This window comes from Oncorhynchus mykiss, chromosome 17, assembly GCF_013265735.2.
Source record: "Oncorhynchus mykiss isolate Arlee chromosome 17, USDA_OmykA_1.1, whole genome shotgun sequence".
NCBI classification, from domain to species: Eukaryota; Metazoa; Chordata; class Actinopteri; order Salmoniformes; family Salmonidae; genus Oncorhynchus; species Oncorhynchus mykiss.
In genome coordinates, this window is record NC_048581.1 from 23,630,745 (window position 1) to 23,653,396 (window position 22,652).

General features: G+C 44.8%; 1 protein-coding gene across 7 annotated transcripts in view; it reads left to right on the forward strand.

Moving 5' to 3' along the window:
* rims1b (regulating synaptic membrane exocytosis 1b) overlaps positions 1 to 22,652 on the forward strand; it is a 107,166-nt gene that overhangs the window by 42,527 nt on the left and 41,987 nt on the right. For 5 of the 7 annotated variants that reach the window (XM_036949436.1, XM_036949439.1, XM_036949441.1 and 2 more), the window contains exons 2-6: positions 1,305 to 1,521; positions 7,179 to 7,190; positions 7,920 to 7,940; positions 15,286 to 15,590; positions 16,833 to 17,845. In XM_036949436.1, coding sequence (XP_036805331.1) covers positions 1,305 to 1,521; positions 7,179 to 7,190; positions 7,920 to 7,940; positions 15,286 to 15,590; positions 16,833 to 17,845 — 1,568 coding nt within the window. The remainder of the gene's footprint in view (positions 1 to 1,304; positions 1,522 to 7,178; positions 7,191 to 7,919; positions 7,941 to 15,285; positions 15,591 to 16,832; positions 17,846 to 22,652) is intronic. The other 2 variants (XM_036949437.1, XM_036949438.1) reach the window with 2 other exon arrangements.

Sequence of the window (22,652 nt, forward strand, 5' to 3'; positions counted from 1 at the left end):
CACTCACTCCCTCTCTCTCTCTCTCTCTCTCTCTCTCTCTCGTTCTCTATCACTCACTCACCCCCCCCCTCTCTCTCTCTCTTAATGTCAACTTTCTCTCTCTAGGTCTTTTACTCTATCACTCCCTCCCTCTCTCTCTTTCTCTCTCTCTCTCTCTCTCTCTCTCTCTCTCTCCCCCCCCCTCTCTCTCTCTCTCTCTCTCTCTCTCTCCCTCTCTATCACTCACTCACTCACTTACTCACTCACTCATTCACTCCCCCCCCTCTCTCTCTCTCTCTCACTGTCTCTCCCTCTCTTTCTCTTTCTCTCTCAATTCAATTTAAGAGCATTATTGGCATGGAATATATATGTTTACATTGCCAATGCAAGTGAAATACATAATAAACAATAAAAAATGTACTGTACACTTTACACTTACAAAAGTTCAAAAAAATAAAGACATTTCAAATGTCATATTATGTATATATAACGTGTTGTAATGATGTGCAAATAGTATAAAAGGGAAAATAATATAAAAGGGAAAATAGATAAACATAAATATGGGTTGTATTTACAATGTTGTTTGTTCTTCACTGGTTGCCCTTTTCTTGTGGCAACAGGTCACAAATCTTGCTGCTGTGATGGTGCATACATTTGTCAGGAGGTTAGGAAGTGCAGCTCAGTTTCCACCTCATTTTGTGTGCACATAGCCTGTCTTCTCTTGAGAGCCAGGTCTGCCGTCAGCGGTCTTTCTCAATAGCAAGGCTATACTCACTGAGTCTGTACATAGTCAAAGATATCCTTAATTTGGGGACAGTCACAGTGGGCAGGTATTATTCCACTGTGTACTTTCTGTTTAGGGCCAAATAGCATTCTAGTTTGCTCTGTTTTTTTGTTAATTCTTTCCAATGTGTCAAGTAATTATCTTTTTGTTGTCTCATGATTTGGTTGGGTCTAGTTGTGTTGCTGTCCTGGGGTTCTGTGGTGTCCGTTTGTGTTTGTGAACAGAGCTCCAGGACCAGCTTGCTTAGGGGACTCTTCTCCAGGTTCATCTCTCTGTAGGTGATGGCTTTATTATGGAAGGTCTGGGAATCGCTTCCTTTTAGGTGGTTGTAGAATTTCACTGTCTCTTTTCTGGATTTTGATAATTAGCCTCTCCCTCTCTCCTCTCTCCTGTCTGTCTGTCTGTCTGTCTGTCTGTCTGTCTGTCTGTCTGTCTGTCTGTCTGTCTGTCTGTCTGTCTGTCTGTCTGTCTCTTATCTCTCTCTCAATAAAAACAGAATAAGCACATGAACAACTCCTCTCCTCCCTCCTCCCTCCCTCAGGACGCTGCACCAGCAGTTTGAGAGTTACAAGGAGCAGGTGCGTCGCATCGGCGTGGAGACGCGGCGCCAGCAGCAGGGCCAGCACAAGGACGACGCCCCCACCTGCGGCATCTGCCGCAAGACCAAGTTCGCCGACGGCTGCGGACACCACTGCTCCTACTGCCAGACCAGATTCTGCGCCCGCTGCGGCGGACGCGTCTCCCTGCGCTCCAACAACGTGAGAAGCCGTTAAGAATCCCTGCCTCCACCCCTTCTTCTTCCTTCCATCCCTTCCCTCCGTCTCCGTCACCCCCCCCCCCCTCATCCCTTCCCCTTGTTCATTTGTTTTGTCAAGACGGCTGCTTTTATGTTGTCTGTGTTGGCGGCTGGGGCTCTGTCACACTTTGGTCGGTCAAAGTGTATTGGAGTTGTTGTTGGAGCTTCAATCCATCCTCAGGTGTGTCACACTTTTGCAAAATAGCGACCCTGTAATATAAACCCTAGGAGCACCTAGTATGTAGTCCTTTACACAGAATGGACAAGCTGCCAACCAGAAACACTATTCAGCGTTTACAGTATTGACACATATGCTGCAGTTCTGCTCAACATTCCTGTAAATAAGACACATTCCCCAGAGCCCAAACCTTGTGAATGATACAGCGTTGGTTCTAGTTGATTTAGTCTAGCTCCCCAGTGCCAGAGGACGCGTGCGGTATGAGATGCGGCGTTGTCCATACTCACCACATGTGGGTGTTATTTTAAGCCCACCCCATCCCATCTGGGCCCCTCTCCATCTCCTGTCCAGCCCAAGAGAGAGGCCCTCCTCCTGGGTATCTTACCTGACTGTGGGCCCTGGTCCCTGGACCTGCTGGGTGCCAATCTGTTCCAGATCCGCTAGGCCCAGCTGGAACCCAGACTCACACAGGGAGCAGGACACAGGATCAAGCTTTGGCCCAGATTGTGGCCTTATTATGGGATAATTCCATTAAATGAATTATGGATAATGATACCCGGCCACTAGTAGTGTTGTCTCTATTAGAAATTCTGTCAATATGGAACTAATACTACAGTGAAATAATGGGCTAGGAACTCAAATCAATAGTAAAGTATGCCAAGAATTAGTTTGAGCACTATTGCAGTTTATTTCAAAGGTATTTTGAAGTAACATCTGTCACTGGGCAGAGAAGAAAATTCTGTGTAGGTTTGAGTCAGTATTAGTGTGTGTGTCTGTGTATCAGTGTCAGTATTTATGGTGTATTTATGGGTACTTTTGTGTAGGCTGTAATCTATTATGTGTGAAAGGGTATTTTTGTGTGTAGGCTGTAATCTATGTGTGTAAGGGCATTTTTGTGTAGTTTGCTGTTGTATTGTGTGCGTATTACAGCCTGTGTGTGTAGGCAGTGTAGACTGGAGAGATGGCTTCTGACCGGCGCTCTCTCAAGTGGTACTTCCTTCCTTGATCCCCCCCCCCCCCATCCTACTCTCCCCTCTATCTCTAGCCAAGCAGAATAACAGGATTAGTTGACATTTAAAAACTTTGTTTCATTACATAAAACTCTCCCTCCTTTTCATGTTTGCCGGTTTAGTACAACACGTCTGTGTACCTCATGTCAAATTTAAGCCCGAGGACTTCCTGTATTATCTCCAGTGCTGAGTTGGTCAAAAGAGACATTTGTTTGACAGGGCGGATGCTAAGCAAGTTTCCTTACATTACTTCAGTTTGTGTCACTCATGTCAAAGTTACTTTACTTAAAGATGCGCTCTCAAACCTTTGTACAATATCAGCCTGTAGTCTTGAAAGTTGTGCTCACAAGCCAAAACGGGTCCCCGTTTTTCTGTGCTACGTCATCCAATTGTGTACTACATCATCCATTTCACGTGATAGGTATGATATCATACAAATTTAGCAGTTTGTGTGATATGTTACAAATCCAATTCATGCAGTATGTTACAAATTTGTTGTGATTAAGATCCCAGAGAGCATTTTTAACCTCAGGATTGGTGCGTTCCCCTCGGGACGTTTGAGCTAACGTAGGCTAATGCAATTAGCATGAGGTTGTAAGTAACAAGAACATTTCCCAGGACATAGACATTTTTGATATTGTCAGAAAGCTCAAATTCTTGTTCATCTAACTGCACTGTCCAATTTACAGTAGCTGTTACAGTGAAAGAATATCCTGTTATTGTTTGAGGAGAGTGCACAGTTATAAACTTGAAAAGTTATTAATAAACCAATTCGGCACATTTGGGCAGTCTTGATACAAAATTTGGAACATAAATGCAATGGTTCATTGGATCAGTCTATAACTTTGCACTTACACTGCTGCCATCTAGTGCCACAATCTAAATTGCGCCTGGGCTGCAATAATAAACTATGGCCTTTCTCTTGTATTTCAAAGACGATGGTACAAAAAAAATGCATGTTTTTTTCTTTGTATTATCTTTTACCAGATCTAATGTTCTATATTCTCCTACATTCATTTCACATTTCTACAAACTTCAAATTGTTTCCTTTCAAATGGTATCAAGAATATGTATATCCTTGCTTCAGGTCCTGAGCCACAGGCAGTTAGATTTGGGTATGTAATTTTAGCCTAAAATTGAAAAAAGGGTCCAATCTTTAATTTAGCAGCAGCTTTAATGTATTTTTCCAGACCTGCGAGTTAAAATGATATGAATCTATCAAACTATAAATTGGTTCTACAGGACTCATGTTCAGTAAGTTATACAGAAGATACACTGTATATACAAAAGTATGTGGACACCCCTTCAAATTAGTGGATTTGGCTATTTCACCCAGACCCGTTGCTGACAGGTGTATAAAATTGAGCGCACAGCCATGCAATCTCCATAGACAAACATTGGCAGTAGAATGGTCTTACTGAAGAGCTCATTGACTTTCAATGTGGCACTGTCATAGGATGCCACCTTTCCAACAAGTCAGTTTGTCAAATTTCTGCCCTGCTAGAGCTTCCCCGTTCAACTGTAACTGCTGTTATTGTGATGTGGAAACATCTAGGAGCAACAACGTCTCAGCCGCGAAGTGGTAGGCCACACAAGGTCACAGAATGGGACCGCAGAGTACTGGAGCATGCTGCACGTAAAAATCATCTGTCCTCGGTTGCGACACTCACTACCGCGTTCCAAACTGCCTCTGGAAACAATGTCAGCATGAACTGTTTGTCGGGAGTTTCATGAAATGGGTTTCCATGGCTGAGCAGGCGCACACAAGCCTAAGATCACCATGCGCAATGCCAAGCGCCGGCTGGAGTGCTGTACAGCTTGCCGCCATTGGACTCTGGAGAAGTGGAAACGAGTTCTCTGGAGTGATGAATTGCGCTTCACCATCTGGCAGTCCAACGGACAAATCTGGGTTTGGCGGATGCCAGGAGAATGCTACCTGCCCCAATGCATAGTGCCAACTGTAAAGTTTGGTGGAGGAGGAATAATGGTCTGGGGCTGTGTTTCATGGTTAGGACTAGGCCCCTTAGTTCCAGTGAAGAGAAATCTTAAAGCAACAATGACATTATAGATGATTCTGTGTTTCCAACTTTGTGGCAACAGTTTGGGAAAGGCCCTTTCCTGTTTCAGCATGACAATGCCCCCGGTCCGCACAGAAATGGTTTGTCAAGGTCAGTGTGGAAGAACTTGATTGGCCTGCAGAGAGCCCTGACCTCAACCCCATCGAACACCTTCCAACATCTAGTGGAAAGCCTTCCCAGAAGAGTGGAGGTTGTAATAGCAGCAAAGGGGGGACCAACTCCATATTAATGCCCATGATTTTGGAATGAGCAGTTCGACAGCAGGTGTCCACATACTTTTGGTCATGTTGTGCAGGTGCAGCTTGTTCATTGTAGTTAAACTAAATTGATACTTGACTCAAAATGCCCTCAATCATAATCAGATGTGTTGACTTCTATACTAGCAGCATATAAGTCACAGTAACTCACAAAACATTGATATTGTCGTGATAAACCGCGATTCACCCTGTGCCGAATAATCACATTCCCAAAATCGACACAGAGACACGATGCAGTACACAGCATTGTCCTGCAGAAGGCATTACAGTTGCATGGCGATGCCCGACACAATCTGTGCCACCCACTCATTTTGGTATTACTGAACCTCTCCCTTCTCCCCAGCCTGTCCTCATAGTCATGTTGTGTTATAAAAGTCACATTTCTGTATCTACAATACCTCACCAAGCAGCAGATATTAAAAGCAGGGTCTGTATTCCTAAAAAAAACTCAGAGTGCTGATCTAAGGTCAGGTCCCCCCCCGTCTGTATAAACAAATTCATTATGATTTGAAAGGGAAAACGGATCCTAGATCAGCAAACTTATCCTAGATGCTATTTAAATACAGGCTCATATACTGATTGGAAGTAGACGTGCACTACCTTCAAAAGTTTGGGGTCACTTAGAAATGTCCTTGTTTTTGAAAGAAAAGCACATTTTTTGTTCATTAAAATAACATCAAATTGATCAGAAATACAGTGTAGACATTGTTAATGTTGTAAATGACTATTGTAGCTGGAAAAGGCTGACTTGTAATGGAATATCTACATAGGCGTAGAGGACCATTATCAGCAACCATCACTCCTGTGTTCCAATGGCACGTTGTGTTAGCGAATCCAAGTTGATCATTTTAAAAGGCTAATTTGATCATTAGAAAACCCTTTTGCAATTATGTCAGCACAACTGAAAACTGTTGTCCTGATTAAAGAAGCAATAAAACTGGCCTTCTTTAGACTAGTTGAGTATCTGGCGCATCAGCATTAGTGGGTTCGATTACAGGCTCAAAATGTCCAGAAACAAAGAGCTTTCCTCTGAAATTCATCCGTTTATTCTTGTTCTGAGAAATGAAGGCTATTCTTTGTGAGAAATTGCCAAGAAACTGAAGATCTCATACAACGCTGTGTACTATTCCTTTCTCAGAACAGCGCAAACTGGCTCTAACCAGAATAGAAAGAGGAGTGGAGGCCCCGGTGCACAACTGAGCAAGAGGACAAGTACATTAGAGGGTCTAGTTTGAGAAACAGAAGCATCCCGGAGTCGCCTCTTCACTGTTGACGTTGAGACTGATGTTTTGCGTGTACTATTTAATGAAGTTGCCATTTGAGGACTTGTTAGGTGTCTGTTAGTCTTTTAAAATGATCAACTTGGATTAGCTGACACAACGTGCCACCGGAACACAGGAGTGATGGTTGCTGATAATGGGCTTCTGTACGCCTATGTAGATATTCCATAAAACATTAGCTGTTTCCAGCTACAATAGTCATTTACAACATTAACTATGTCTATGCTGTATTTCTGATCAATTCGGTGTTATTTTAATGGACAAAAAATGTGCTTTTCTTTCTAAAACAAGGACATTTCTAAGTGACCCCAAACTTTTGAATGGTAGTGTATATATTGTATTGTAAGCTAGACAGGAAGTTATATATAGGGTTGTGTAAGATGATGTATCATGTTGCTCTTCTTGTCCCCATTTCCTGCTCCTCCATGACACTGTGACACAAAGGTCATGTGTCATGCCGACGTCACATGACTGATATGTCGAGTCATGCACGTTTGCTGTCAAACGCCGCCTGTGTTTCACCACTGTTGCACGTCTTACAGGTTGTATCACTGAATAGACTGTGTATATAAACTGTGTATTGTGGATTTTGCTCATGTGTATTAACAAACGTTTACACCATTCCCTCACTCCTTTTTTCTCTTTCTCTTTTTCCTCCCTCCCTTCTCATGTTCCATGAACCTATATTTGACCTCTGTCTCTCTTCCTCTGTCCACTCCTCCACTGCATCCCTCTATCCTTCCCTCCGCTTCCTCCACTCCCTCCCTCACTTCCTTTTCACTTTCTCACTGCTACCTGGACTACATGCCACTACAGGAGGACAAAGTGGTTAGCATCTTTTCTGTGCTCTCTACTGTACTGTGAATATAACCTATGTGTCCCTTTGAAAATCCCCCAATGGCTGCGTTCCAATCCCAAAGTTTTGACCCCCTTCCCTCCTGCCCTGTAGACTTCCCCTTTTAAGTGGACTGGATTTGTGCGAGTGATATGGCATAAACTACTGTAGTCCTACGCCAAGCCCTTTTGCTGTTGGCAAGGTCGAGGTATATTGCTTTGTTACTAAAACCTAGCTCACACAAATCCAAGAAGTGGGTGTCCACAAAGGCTGAAGTGGAGGCAGTAAGTTATCAGATTGGAACGCGGCCAAAGCGGTCAAATCCACCTATGGATTAATGACTTAAACCGAACAGAATGATTCCCGGACAGTTCAGTCCAGGCTAGCTTTTCTCTAATACTAAAAGGCTAGCCTTTCTCCTTGGACTTCCACACACATACTGTATCTGTCTGTAGTCCAGATTCCAGACTCTGGGCATTGGCAGATACAGTCATGGAGACCATTTTGCCTTGAGTAGAAATAAATACGATTAGATCCTATCGCTGTCTACCACTATGGTATTTTACCATGGACTTCCCCAAGCATATCTGCCTGTAGTCCAGTCCACACTAATATGGACATTGGTAGTGCAGTACTAGAGACTGTTTTATCTTCAGTAAGGATATCTGGGTAAAAACGTTGACTAATTCTGCATCCATTGTCTGTCTCTTCCTCTTGCAAAGTGTCTCATAGTGAAGGAAAGGGTAAGGCCTGCTGGGTAATGGAGTTTTTGCATGGGTCACTTTAACTGTAGTTCTTTAATGTCACACTTCAGCTGCAATTTGGGAAGTGGGCAAGCATGAGCCATGCCTGGCTGTCTGGGTGGGCATTCCTAGACACCCCTGGATGGGCACCCCCCTTACACAACTCCTCTCTCTATGGCTGTGGGCATGGCTGTGCCAGAGGGAACTGGGTATAATATACAAGATAGGGGGAACAATGGGGAACAAGGGCACAGGGTGTTTGTTGGGGGGTACAAGGGCACAGAGTGTTTGTTGGGGGGTACAAGGGCACATGGTGTTTGTTGGGGGGTACAAGGGCACAGGGTGTTTGTTGGCACGCAGCACCTTATCTTACTATAAGACCCTTGTTGTGACTGCAGAGGGAATGTGCACACTTATGCCCGTGCATGCTTTACCTGCCTGTCTGTGATGAGCATACAGACCAGCCCTTGCCACAGGGAGACGGGAGGGGAGGCCGAGGCTGGGTTCCAATTTGTACACTTGCCACCTTCCCCTCTGTACTTGTCCACTCCAAGTAAGGGGAAAACAACCAAAAATCCTTTTGCTCGATTGGAGCCTTTAAAGCACAGTTTTGCTTACAAGCGTCCTGTCTTTTCAGATTCGGATCTGAGGGGAAGTCGACAGGGGCAGAGGGGAAGGATGCAAGTCTTTGGATTGGACCCTGCGGCTGCTTAAGACAGTGGACTGGGGTCAGGGGGTGGAGGGTGTAGGCTAGGACCCCATTCCTAGTCCCTCATAGCCCCTCGCCTCTCCCTGTCAGCATCTGTCAGTGTTGTCTACGTTCAATATCAAGACTTCCACACCTTAGCCCAGCTAACAGACTTACACGGTCACTGTTATAGTACATGCCAAGCCTTTAAATCAAAGCCCCTGGGTTCGTCCCTTTGTGTGTGTGTCTGTGTGTGTGTGTGTGTCTGTGTGTGTGTGTCTGTTTTATTATTTCCTTGTTAATTAACTGCAGTGTGTGGGTTGTCTATGTTTCCAACGGGTATTTAATTCAATTGTGGTAGATATGACTCATTCTCAGAGACACCGTTTGGTTAACCTCCACAGTTTCTTCAGTTGACGCCACAAGGAACATGAATCTTGGAATAACGCATATTTTATAGTGTAAATAAGGGTCAAATGACATTTATTTCATCATATTATGTATGATACAATCACAGTTTAAATGTACGATTTACACAAATAAAACAATTTGTCATGTTATATTCTTCACAGACAGAGACTAGTTAGTCCCCGCGAGTCTAGTTGCTTTTGCCTTGGTGTATTAATTGCAGAGTGATTGTTTGTGTGTTTATTGTCATCTCCAGATGGCTGCGAGAGAAAGAAAGCGCGCGCGAGAGAGAAAGAGAGAGAATGAGCGAATCAGAGCCAATCCACTCCACTCCACTCCACTCCTCTTCCTGTAGTGGAGACCCACATACACACACTAATGTACACAGACACAAATATGCAAACACCTCTTTTACGGCTTGGAGAAACCAGACGCACGCACAGACATACACACTCACACCGGACACACACATACACACACACCAACTCTCCCACTCCCACACGGCATCGAGCCGACACTGCACTTTTTACAGGAAGGGAATGCACTTCATAATCTCTGTCAGGATTCTCAGCATTGGATGACTAACCCAGCGGTCTGCCATAAAACATTACTGTAATGCCTTGTATAAAATAACAATAGCGGTAACAGTAACTGTATTAGTGAACAGTTCCAGGATCAGATTGGGGTTACAGAAAGGCCTATACAAACACTATGGGATAATAATACTAGAAGGGTTTCTGTTGTGTCCTTAGCAGTATTGTCTTCTATAGGCTAGAATGCCATTCAGTCTAACACTGAACTGTCTTGTAGTTCACGGGGCTCGGCTGCAGAAGGAAGCCAAGACCTATTCCTAGTTGATCTATAGCCTTATTTACACAAATGGAGCATTGTCGTGTTTTGTGGTCGTCTTTCTTCCTCGTCTGTAGGACTTAGCATTCCCTGACGGATGGTAGTTTTCTGCCAGGCGCCGCTGCCGCCCCATATGTCAATCTGTCGTTGGAGGCTGTATTGAGCGCGCTCACTGAACACTTTCCTCTCCATTCCACCACCCCGGGCCTCCATCTATACCACCCAGTTAATAAGGAAAAAGACGACGTTTGCAGAATTCCCAGCTATTCCATCGCGCCGCCGCGCCCGGTGTTACTGTCGCTATCCCCACCTCCCTGATTTGGCAACGGAAACGGATGGATAGAGCGTCTGAGATGGAGATGATGGAGGGGTGTGGGGTAGAAAAGAGCCTGGTGATTAATGACGGCTGTAAGATGTCGCCATTCGTCAAGTCGGTCTGCCTCGTCAGGTGTGTTGCTGGTACGAGGAAGGTGGTGGTTTGTAAGGCAACACAAGTTGTGTGGGATTGAGGTTGTTCTAACGTTGGTTAAACGTTGTGTTTTGTTTTTTGCTGTTTCAGTCAAACTTTTTTGCCAGTGCCTGCTGCTGACATGACTCTCTGTACTCAATGACTTGGTCACCATGGTGAACTGCATTCTGTTAGGCAGGGTGAGATTGGTGCAGTTACCTGTTAGAAATGGCATTGCTCATACTCACGATAGACACACACACACACACACACACACACACACACACACACACACACACACACACTCACACACACACACACACTGCACATATCCGTCACACAATCCAGGAACGTAGGGCCTAATCATTCCAGCTCAGGATTATTCTGTGTGTGTGTGTGTGAGAGTGCGCGTGTGCGTGTTCCTCTCCCACACAGAATACACACAGGTTTTAGAGCCTACTCTCTCCTCTGTGTAGGTTTGAGACCATGTAAAACACGGACGGAGGTGTGGCTTTAGAAAAAGAGATACATTTTCTTAACTTTTAGATCCCTTTAGGGTGGACAGTGTGTGCGTGTGTGTGTTTTGTCAAGTCGGTCTGCTGCGTCAGGCGGGTTAGCGGTACGAGGAAGGTGGTGGGTTGTTAGGCAACGCAGGATGTGTGGGATTGAGGTTGTTGTAACGTTGGTTAAATGTTGTATTTTGGCTTTTGCGGTTTGTGTTTTTTTACAGTCAAACTTTTTTGACAGGACCTGCCGCTGACATGGTTTAAAACTGTCATGAACATGACTTAAGACCTGTCATTTGTTGTCGTGTCCTTTAATGACTAATCCAGGTGTGACTGGGTAGATATGTGTTGTGATTTAGGTTAGTCTTGTAGCCCGTATAAGGGTCTTTAGTTTGTTTGAGGATGAGGATCTATTAGGATGTCACAGAGAGCTCATACAGTTATTTTAGCTGCCCACTAACTTGCTGTTCCCAGTCTTGGCATTGTTAGTACAATCTCTCTCTCTCTCTCTCTCTCGCTCTCTCTCTCTCTCTCTCTCTCTCTCCCTCTCTCTGTCTCTGTCTCTCTCTCTCTCTCTCTCTCTCTCTCTGTACTCAATGACTTGGTTACCATGGTGAACTGCATTCTGTTAGGCAGGGTGAGATTGGTGCAGCAACACATGTGAGCATTGCTCATACTCAAGACACACACACACATTCGTTTTACTGTCGTGGTGGAGACGGAACAGTTGATTTCCATTCAAAATCCTATTTTGGTCTGTGTTAGGAACCCCACCCTATTGTGTGACACATGTAATATGTGCTGCTTAAGCATGGTTAGTGTGTGATGGCAGCCAATCAGACGGGTCGCTCAAGAAGTAGCCCACTGTGGTGTCACCTCCAGTTCATCGCACTGCGTCCTGTGGAGCGCCATGTGTCAGTGTGTGCGTGTGTGTGTGTGTGTGTGTGTGTGTGTGTGTGTGTGTGTGTGTGTGTGTGTGTGGACCGTATTTCCTTGTGTGCGTGCTGCTTGAATACGATCTCATTCAAGGATTAACCATCGGATTCATTTCTTTCGTCTTCCTCAGCCACGAGAAAAAAAATCTCCCTATATAGTGTGAAGTTAAACTGAACCTTTTTCCTTCGTCAGTTCTTTGCTATAGAGTCTAAAATGTTAACATTTCTTACCCTCCTCTTTGAGACACATGCAAATATTGACCGCATCCCTGGATGGATATTTAAAATGATGGCCTTAATACTGTCACAATAGGCCTACCTAATATGTGCTTTACATTCCCGGCCTGATAAAAAGGGATTTCCCAGAATGCACTCTGAATGATTGCTAATGATAATGATAATCAACAAACAGCTGAATAATTAAGGGGAGGGAGTATAAGGGGTATGGTTTAGCGGTAGCATAGCCCACCAGCCTTGCGGACGGCTGCTATCTGAAACCGGCTGGCGGGTATTGTCCTGACTGATGATGATGTTGAATAATGGTGAGGAGCTGAAGGGTTTAGCTGCGGTCTACTCTAATCTAACCTGCCTGAGAACACAGAGAGAGAGAGTGTGTGTGTGTGTGTGTGTGTGTGAGAGAGAGAGAGAGAGAGAGAGAGAGAAAGAGAGAGAGAATGTGTGTGTGAGTGAGTAAGAGAGCGAGAGAGAGAGAGAGAGAGAGAATGTGTGTGTGAGTGAGTAAGAGAGAGAGAGAGGGAGAGAGTGAGAGAGAGAGAGAGAGAGAGAGATTGTATGTACTGTACATATGTGGATGTGTGTATTAGAACAACTGCATGTGTGTGTGTGTGTCCAGCTCAACAGCTGTGGGCCACAGCTGCACACAGCTGATTTACTTTAGATTAGTGTGGCCTGGAGCCAAACAGAGGATTCAATCAGGGTAAGCATGATGCGCGCCGGTTCGCTAAAAAGCTAACCACAAGCTGACCAACCCTCCATCAAAGAGCAGGTTTCACAGAAGGTTGCGTTTTGGGATGCAAACAAAGACTTCTAAACAACAGCTTCCCGCCATTTTGGATTTGTACCATCGTTCTAGACCGTGGGATTATACACTCGAGAAGAGATAAATCTGTTTTTCTGTGCGTTGGGAGGGAGGCAGTTTTCAGTAGCCATGGCTACATGTGAGTATGGAACCTTTCTTTGATGTTGTTCCATTTGGGGTTGTTGTTCGTAGGACGGTCAAATAGCGGACTTGAGTTGACCAATGATTTCTATCAACAGTAGACCATTTGTATATATTTATTGTTATTGGGGCGGCAGGTAGCCTAGTGGTTAGAGCATTGGACTTGTAACCGAAATGTTGCAAGATCGAATCCCAGAGCTGAGAATGTAAAAATCTGTCTTTCAGCCAATGAACAAGGCAGTTAACCCGCTGTTCCTAGACCAGTTAACCCGCTGTTCCTAGGCCATCATTGAAAATAATAATTTCTTCTTAACTGACTTGCCTAGTTAAATATTGAAAAAGTTTTATTTTATACTATTGTGAAGAGCAATCAGTAGATGTCCCTGCATATCTGTGATTTGTCCTCTCAAATCATGGTCTTCCACAGTGTTAAGTTCAGATAGTTGTCAATTTCCTAGCTTTGACCCTAGTCTTTTCTTCAGGGCCTATACTGTAACCAGCTATTGAATTAGGAATGTTCTTCTGGTACCTGTTGTGGAACGATAAATAGCTTTTGGTGGATGGTGGATATTGTAGCCGGCTTTCCTTGTTGGCCAGTTAATGTTCTGTACCATCATCCGCTGTGGGAGATTAACAGCCTTGTCCGCCATAGGCAACAGGCTACTGCTTTCTCCATGGTAACGACATCCCATCCCTATCAAACCTACTCTGTTTAACTAGATACTGCGTTCATATTAGATCACCTTTACTACATTTGTAGCCTTGTAGAATATGTTGCATTTTCTCTAGTGGTAACAGTATTATTACACATTTGTGATACACATTGGGATATTTCCTTATCTCAATGTGTAAGTAAAATGCTGTGATATTTCACAGAGCGCATTGTAACCTACAATGAGTGTATAAAACATTAAGAACACCTTCCTAATATTGAGTTGCATCCTTAACAGACTCAAACTGTTGAGCGCGTTGCAGTTCTTGACACAAACCGGTGTCCCTGCTACCTACTACCACACCCCGTTCAAAGGCACTTCAATCTTTTATCTTGCCCATTCACCCTCTGAATGGCACACAAACACAATCCATGTCTCAGTTGTCTCAAGGCTTAAAAATCCTTCTTTAACCTGCCTCCTCCCCTTCAACTACACGGATTTAAGTGGATTTAACAAGTGACATCAGTAAGGGATTATAGTCTTCACCTGGATTCACCTGGTCAGTCTATGTCATAGAAAGAGTTTTGTCTACTCAGTGTATGTTGGGATATCAGGCCAGCGTGGGGAGGGAGGGGGGAGCATGGGAGAGGAGGAGTGTTGTGGGGGAGGGGGAGCATGGGAGAGGGGGAGCGTTGTGGGGGAGGGGGAGCGTGGGGAGGGAGGGGGGAGCGTGGGGGAGGGGGAGAGTTGGGAGGGAGGAAGAGGCTAAAGAGAGTGGAGGCTGGGGGAGGGAGGGGGGAGCGTGGGGAGGGAGGGGGGAGCGTTGGGATGGAGGCGGGACCGTGGGGGGGAGGGGGAGCGTGGGGGAGAGGAGGTTCTAGGGTATTTTAAGGAACCGTGATCCCCTGTCTGACAGATGAGCTATCACCAATACTCAGTCAGAGTCAAGAGACTAAAATTAAACATGAGAAAGAACATAACGCTGTGACTAATACTTGCTTGTGTCTTACTAAGATCCTCTATCTGTCTGTGCCTGTTTGTAGTTCTGTCACCAGTCCTGCCCTTTCCTTGCCTGTATAACAATGACCTGTTGTCTGTCGAAAATACTCCAAGCTAAAATACTCCGAGCTAAAATACTCCAAGCTAAAATACTCCAAGCTAAAATACTCCAAGCTAAAATACTCCCAGCTAAAATACTCCAAGCTAAAATACTCCAAGCTAAAATACTCCCAGCTGAAATACTCCAAGCTAAAATACTCCCAGCTAAAATACTCCAAGCTAAAATACTCCAAGCTAAGCTAACATTTCAGTGCCTCACGACTGAATCTGTTTTGCACATGGACTACAGATGACAGTTCCTTAAAAAGTGGACTGCACTGGATATATATGACAACATCTGCAACCCCACGAGTCTTCTGATGCTAAACTCATAGAAATAGAATTATATGACTATAGTATTGAGGTATTGCATAATATTATACATTCTCTGTCTAAGAGACAATGTTAGGGTCAATTCCATTTCAATTCAGTGAATTCAGGGTTTGCTTTTCAATTAAGAAAATAGGAATCGGAAATGGAATTGACCATGCTCTCTTTCTCTCTATAGATACAGGCTACTACTGCATACTGTACATGTATATAATATCTAACCTCCTCCTCTCCTCCTTCACCCCTGTAGGTAATGTGGGTATGCAACCTGTGCCGTAAGCAACAGGAGATCCTCACCAAATCGGGAGAATGGTTTTCGGGGCCGGGGGCGAGGCAGATGAGCCTGGATGGCGGCCTGAACGCCCCGCCCACGGGGGGTGACACCCAACGGTGGGACAGGAAGCTACTCCGCTCCAGGTCCCAGGCCCCGCCCTCTTCCAGCGGTAACGCAGGGGCGGCGCCCGACGGAACACATCATCCGCCAACGGTACCGGCCAAGGGAGCGTTGGACACCATGCCGGCCTCACGCGCTCGGAGCGAACCACCACGAGACAAGTAGGACATCGTGGACACAAACGCTCTAATCCCTTAAACACTTTCACCTGTCCTCTCACAACCCCTGCTTTCACCTCTCTGTCTGTAGAGGCTCAAACCAGAGTCTACGTCACTGTATTGGTTATCTAGGGGCCTGTTGTGATTGCTGATAGTACTTAGTATTGTTGTAAATGCCACTTTGTACAAGACTTTCTCTCATCCACTCTACTGTTATCACCTCCCCTTCATCCCTTTGATTGTAAACACTTAAAGGAACAATCCACTCGAAAAGTATCTTTTGGTTGTGTTTTTTTTACATAAGATGCGTTTTGCATCATCATGATGATGTGGCAAGTTACAATTAGCTTTTTGAAAGTCCTCTATCTTGAGAACTTGATTGCTGACATGCAAAACATTTTGGGACTGTATCAGAGTCTAGGTATTGAGTATCTTGACCTGGGCCTCTTTTAGATGATATGGTCGCTTATATATTGGGTATTTTTTTTAAATTATTGTACAGTTGAGTCGTGTACAGGTTAGTCCTCTTTAATATGTTTGACTTTGTTGCGATTGGATGAATTAGGCTAATGCAGCATCTGTTTTGTCTAGCAGGGTCTCAGGGTCTCGTTGACACCGTCAGTTTACACATGCAGCCTCACTTGTCTCGTTCAACATTGGACATACTTTGGTCATCTTTTTTTCCTCGTTTGACAGGAACTCAAATCCTCTGATGTTGGGAGTGACCCATTTTCGGCGTGTGTTGTGGTATATGGGTTGCAGCACTTGATTTTTTAATCCCCACTGGATCAAAAAAATAAAAAAAATAGCGCTGTCCAAGCTTATAGCCAAAGCAGAAGCTGGGTTGCATGTTTTATTCTTGAAAGGTCCATGATTAATGTATTTTGTTTTGCGTCTAATGGCTGAGTCCATTTCGGTCCGGCCTGAATGCATCACTCAAAATGCTGGCCCTCTTCCACACTGTCGTTGGATGATCCATACCCAGGTTAACCATCAGTAGGAACATTTTCCCATGGAAATAGAATCTCATTTTAGTTCTGTACATATTCCTCCATTTGGAATTATTTCCCTGTCTTTATCATCATTGCTTTCATTCAACCAGTAATAACTGGTACTGACCATAATTTGTCCAGTATATCTGAGTAGGCTTTTTTGTTATGTTACTACATGGTATTATGTTAACAAAATAACAAGTGTGTAATGTTATATCAATGTCCATTATGGTCACCCTTCTCTTCTCTTCAGGAAAAGACCTGTGTCCCTCCATGAGCAGAACGGTAAGCCTGGTGGTCCTGGTCGTGGTAGAGGAGGCCGGGGACCCCCAGGGAAGCTTCAGACCGTGGCCTCCCAGGAGGAGTTCTGTGGTCCCGGGGACATAGACTGGCGGGACGGCCGGCACCTGGAGAAGGTCCGCTCCCATGACTACCCCGACGGCGGCGACCAAGGAAATCGCCCCGACCTCCGGAGACGCCCCCCGGAGGAGGATGAGCTGGAGCGCAAGCGGCGCCAGGAGGAGTTCCAGACACGTTACCGCAGCGACCCCAACCTGGCGCGCTACCCAGTCAAGCCGCAGAAGGAGGAGCAGGAGATGCGCATGCACGCCAAGGTGTCGAAGGTGCGCCACGAGCGGCGCCACAGCAACAACGCCATCAATGAGGTGGGGCTGGAGGGCGGGGTAGGAGGGGGAGGGAAGATGGGGGATGTGCCTGAGAATCGTCTCCGGAGGGGCGGCGGTGGGAGTGGTGGAGATCCGGACCGCAAGTCATCCGTGGAGAACCACCGCGCCTACTCCATGGACAGGACCGTGGGGGGTGGTGGGGGTGGCGGAATGGGGCAGGGACCCCAGGGAGGTCCCCCCCTCCTCAAACAGAACCAGAACCATGGACCCCTTCAACCATCCGGTGGTGGCCCACGAACGGGCCCCCATCCTGGTGCTCCTCACCCCCACCAAGGACCCCCACCTCCAGCAGGCTGGGATCCCCCTAAGGGACCCCACCCCAGCCAACTGGACCCCAATTCCCAGGCAGCCATGATGCACAAGGCTAGGAGGGAGAAGTCCGGGGACAGCCTGCTGCGGAAGGACTCCCAGAGCTCGGACCAATCGGAGTCGCTGCGGCCGCCCCCACCCAGGCCCTACAAGAGCAAACGGGGCGTCAACAAGAGGCAGATGTCTATCAGCAGCTCAGAGGAGGAGGGCGCCTCCACGCCCGAGTACACCAGCTGTGAGGACGTGGACATGGAGAGCGTCAGTGAAAAAGGTCAGATTACTGCTCTCTCTCTCTGATAGCTCTTCTCATGTCAATATGATTGGTCATGCATTCAGATATTTTAAGATTGGAAGAATGATCAAATCTGGGTTGAGTTGGTGTTTTGGCTACCTGTATGGAGAGTGTCAGCGAGAAAGGTCTGATTCTTCAGTTTTCTATCAGATCAAATCATCTATATTAGCTGGTTTTGTGTCAGTATTGTCAGAGATTGTCAGAGATTTCGACATTGGTGGAATGATCAAACTTTCGTTAGAATTTATGGTTTTATGGCCACCTGTCGGGTGTCGCTACTAATGCAATATTCTTTCTTATCTTTTTTGTTATTATCAAAATCGCTATGCTCTAGGTTTCCATCGAAATAAAGAATTTAAATGTAAATTTCAAAGTTTACTGGGACTGTATCTCCCTGCCTATAATGTGCTATGGCCTTGACTCTGTACAACACTGTCATTCACCTACACCGCTGAAGCCAAACCCTATTGCTTCCCATCCTGGAACAGGACAGCTCTCTTTTATTTAGGAAATGTCCTGTGATTTAGGCCAGCAGATTTGGCAGAATTAGGTCAGTGGCTAGTGCGGCTAACGCTACGTAAAGCTTCCCCGCCAAAACACTGGCTGCATCCTGCCGTTAACGGATAGGATATAATCGATTGTGGCCGGCCGAATGTTCAGTTTTGGCCTCTCGTTTGCTCACGCCGGCCCACAACAGCTTTGCAATTCACTCTTCTTGACTAAATAAGGCTATGCTATTTTAGCAGTTAGCTTGTCGACGGAGGATGCCATTTTTTTTAAATGTATTTAAACGTTATTTATCTAGGCAAGTCATTTAAGAACAAAGTCTTATTTTCAGTGATGGCCTAGGAACAGTGGGTTAACTGCCTGTTCAGGGGCAGAACGACAGACCTTGTCAGCTCGAGGGTTTGAACTTACAACCTTGCTCTAACCACTAGGCTACCCTGCCATGACGACAGTTGTCGTTTTGTTTATCTGTGTACTCATCTCACTCACCACTAACCACCACCACTGGTCTCTCCGGGCCAATCCCAATCCCAAATTAGATGATCAGATTAGGTTAACACATGGGAATAGGGGGTTTAATGGGGGGCGACAGGAGGGAGAAATAGGTAGAAAGTTAGCTGTCGTAGCTAGCAAGTGTTTAGCCGTGTTTACTTCAGGAGTAGGCCAGTCCCAAATCCAGCATGGGATTTACTTTTGATGTTGTCCGCCCGGTAAACAAATTCAGAGACGGGACCAGGCTAAAGGCTAAATGTAGCTATGTGAAGTGTAACTCAGCCGTGTAAAAGCCTGGGTTCCCGAGGACAACGCATGTCCAATAAATACGGCTTCCTTCTGTTCTTTTGGGATGAAGGATTGATGGTGTAGATGGATATGTGGTTGGTTAATCTAAAACCTCACAACGAGACAGTTCGGTCAACTTCCGGGTTGTTGCGTGTTTTTTTTCATTTACAGTGAAACACTTGAAAGGCTCCAAATTGTAAGCGAGGGTACAGATACACCCCAAACCTACTTTACATGCTATTTAGTAGACCTGCAAGACAGCTTTACTGTTGCAAACAAACCAGTCAAATGAGATAGTAAAACGTTAATGCCATGTCGTCTAATATCTTGTTGGGAGGTTAGCAGTTTGAATACGCTCCTGATGCAGGCTATATTTTGCAAGATTAACTAGGGCCTTTATAAAATGCCCAAGGAGGACACCTTTATGGAATTAAGAATCTATTTAAAGATGCATTTGGGATTGATTTAGGAGCTAAGAGTGTATTTTGGGATTGAATAATGAGATAAGAGTTTGCTGTTTACAGTTAAAGGAGGGAGTGGAGATTCAGCCAGTCTGATTGGTTGGCTTCCTCAAAGATGTCAAGTTGTGGAAGACAATATAGTAAGGAGGAAATGACAGGAGAGATCAGACCTAAGGTTCATTTTAGCGTTGATGTGAATTCTTCAGTGTGTTTTTAGACAGTGTGTGTTTGTGTGTGTAGGCCTATCCATCTGCGATGCCCTCCTGATGACCTCCTGATGACCTCCTTCAGGTCAAATCACATAATTAAATAGAACACTATAATATACAGTATAATGTATATAATAACACTGTGATACATTGTTATGGATCAAATACATAATAAATACATTATTCACAGAAGGGTTGTCAATTCCTGTCAGATTAGTGTAAAACCTGCAGCATTGATGTCTGACCTTACTACAGGGTCAGGGTCAAGTCAAATCTGAACCTGGATCAGCCTCTAACATTGACCAGATTTATCCCTATTAATAGAAAAAGATTCAGGATGAGAGGGGATCGTCTCCAGATTCTCTATGTTTTTGTAATTCTGGCCATGTGACCTGAGTTTTTACAGGTACATACAGGAGACGTTGACTTTGAATAGCTAAATATTCCTCATCGGTAATTATTATTAGCCTGTTAGTTTTTGCACCCAGAAAAGAAGTGCTCCAGATCGTGTGATCTGATGTCCAATATTAATCTGCTAAAAACAGAAAAAGGAACAGTCAGCACACTGAATCGAGGAGTCAGCAGGAACGTTTTGAAGTAGTTCCCCCATTGCACTTTCCAATTTCAGATTGCGCTTCACATCTTTTTAGATCTCACTTCCGAATCAGCAAACAGTTGAGTTGCACCCCTCAACTTTAACCCCTACTTCCTCCCTCCTCTCCTGACCACTTACTTTCCCTTAGCTCTTTATACACACGTCTCTGATCAGTGTCCAAGCTGGCTGTGGACCTGTAGGTTCAGGGACTTGTCCCTGTTTCTAAAGTCACACACCAAAGTCCCCATCTAATTTCATCCTGCTATTCTGTTGACGTCATTCATTGAAGACATAAAAGGGTGGATGAGGCCTTGAAGGACGTGTGGGACTGGTTCGATGGGTAGAGCTGGTCTGGACTGAAGTGTGGCCATTCTCCAGTCTCTCTGTCTCGCCACCATCTGTCAGTAGGGCTGGTAATGAGAGTTGGGCGACAGACAGACAAGGTCCCAGTTTGTCCCCTTGTCTCCTGGTGTGTTGGACTGAGTTGACTTAGTCTGACGGAGACTGGAACTGACTTTCTCGTTTTAGCTTTTACCTCTCTCTCTCTCCCTCTCTTTCTCTCTCTCTCCATCTCTAACTCTCTCCGTCTCTAACTCTATCTTTCTGTTTATCTTCTCTCTCTCTCTCTCTCTCTCTCTCTAACTCTCTCTCTCCCTCTCTCTCTCTCTCCATCTCTAACTCTCTCCGTCTCTAACTCTCTATCTTTCTGTTTATCTTCTCTCTCTCTCTCTCTCTCTCTCTCTCTCTCTCTCTCTCAATTCAATTTCAATTAACAGGCTTTATAGGCATGGGAAACACATGTTTACATTGCCAAAGCAAGTGAAATAGATAATAAACACAAGTTAAATAAACAATAAAAAATGTACATTTCACTTACAAAAGTCCCAAAAGAATAAAGACATTTCAAATGTCATATTATGTCTATATGCAGTGTTGTAATGATGTGCAAATAGTTAAAGTACAAAAGGAAAAATAAATAAACACAAATATAGGTGTAACGATATTCGTGTTCCTCTGACGAGGAGTATGAAGGATCGGACCAATATGCAGCGTGGTACGTATCCATGTTGAGATTTATTAACACTGAACACAAAAACCAAAATAACAAGGAGAACGAACGAAAACGAAACAGTTCTGTCTGGTGAAGACACAGAGACAGAAAACAATCACCCACAACTAAAGTATGATTCTAAGTATGATTCTCAATCAGAGACAACGAACGACACCTGCCTCTGATTGAGAACCATACCAGGCCAAACACAAAACACAACATAGTAAATAAGAACATATACTACCCACCCCAACTCACGCCCCGACCAAACTAACACAAAGACATAATAAAGGAACTAAGGTCAGAACGTGAAAATAGGTTTGCTTGTTCTTCACTGGTTGCCCTTTTCTTGTGGCAACAGGTCACAAATCTTGCTGCTGTGATTGCACACTGGTATTTCACCCAATAGATATGGGAGTTTATCAAAGTTGGATTTGTTTTCAAATTCTTTGTGGGTCTGTGAAATCTGAGGGAAATATAGTATGTGTCTCTAATATGGTCATACATTTGGCAGGAGGTTAGGAAGTGCAGCTTTCACCTAATTTTGTGGGCAGTAGCCTGTCTTCATAGCCTGTCTTCTCTTGAGAGGCAGATCTGCCTTCGGTGGCATTTCTCAATAGCAAGGCTATGCTTACTGAGTCTGTACATAGATTTCCTTAATTTGGGGTCTGTCACAGTGGGCAGGTATTCTGCTACTGTTTAGTGTACTCTCTGTTTGGCATTCTAGTTTAATCTGTTTTTTTGTTAATTCTTTCCAATGTGTAATAATTATATTTTTGTTTTCTCATGATTTGATTGGGTCTGATTGTGTTTCTGTCCTGGGGCTCTGTGGGGTCTGTTTGTGTTTGTGAACAGAACCCCAGGGCTCTTCTCCATGTTCATTTCTCTGTAGGTGATGGCTTTGTTATGGAAGGTTTGGAAATCGCTTCCTTTTAGATGGTTGTAGAATTAGTGGGTATCGGCCTAATTCTGCTCTGCATGCATTATTTGGTGTTTTACGTTGTACAAGGATATTATTTTTTTCCAGAATTCTGCATGCAGAGTCTGTCTAACTCTCTCTATCTCTAACTCTCTTTATCACTTTCTGTGTATCTTATCTATCTGCCTCTCTCGATCTCTCTACTCTCTCTACCTCTCTCTCTCTCTCTCTCTACCTCTCTACCACTCTCTCTCGCTCTCTCGC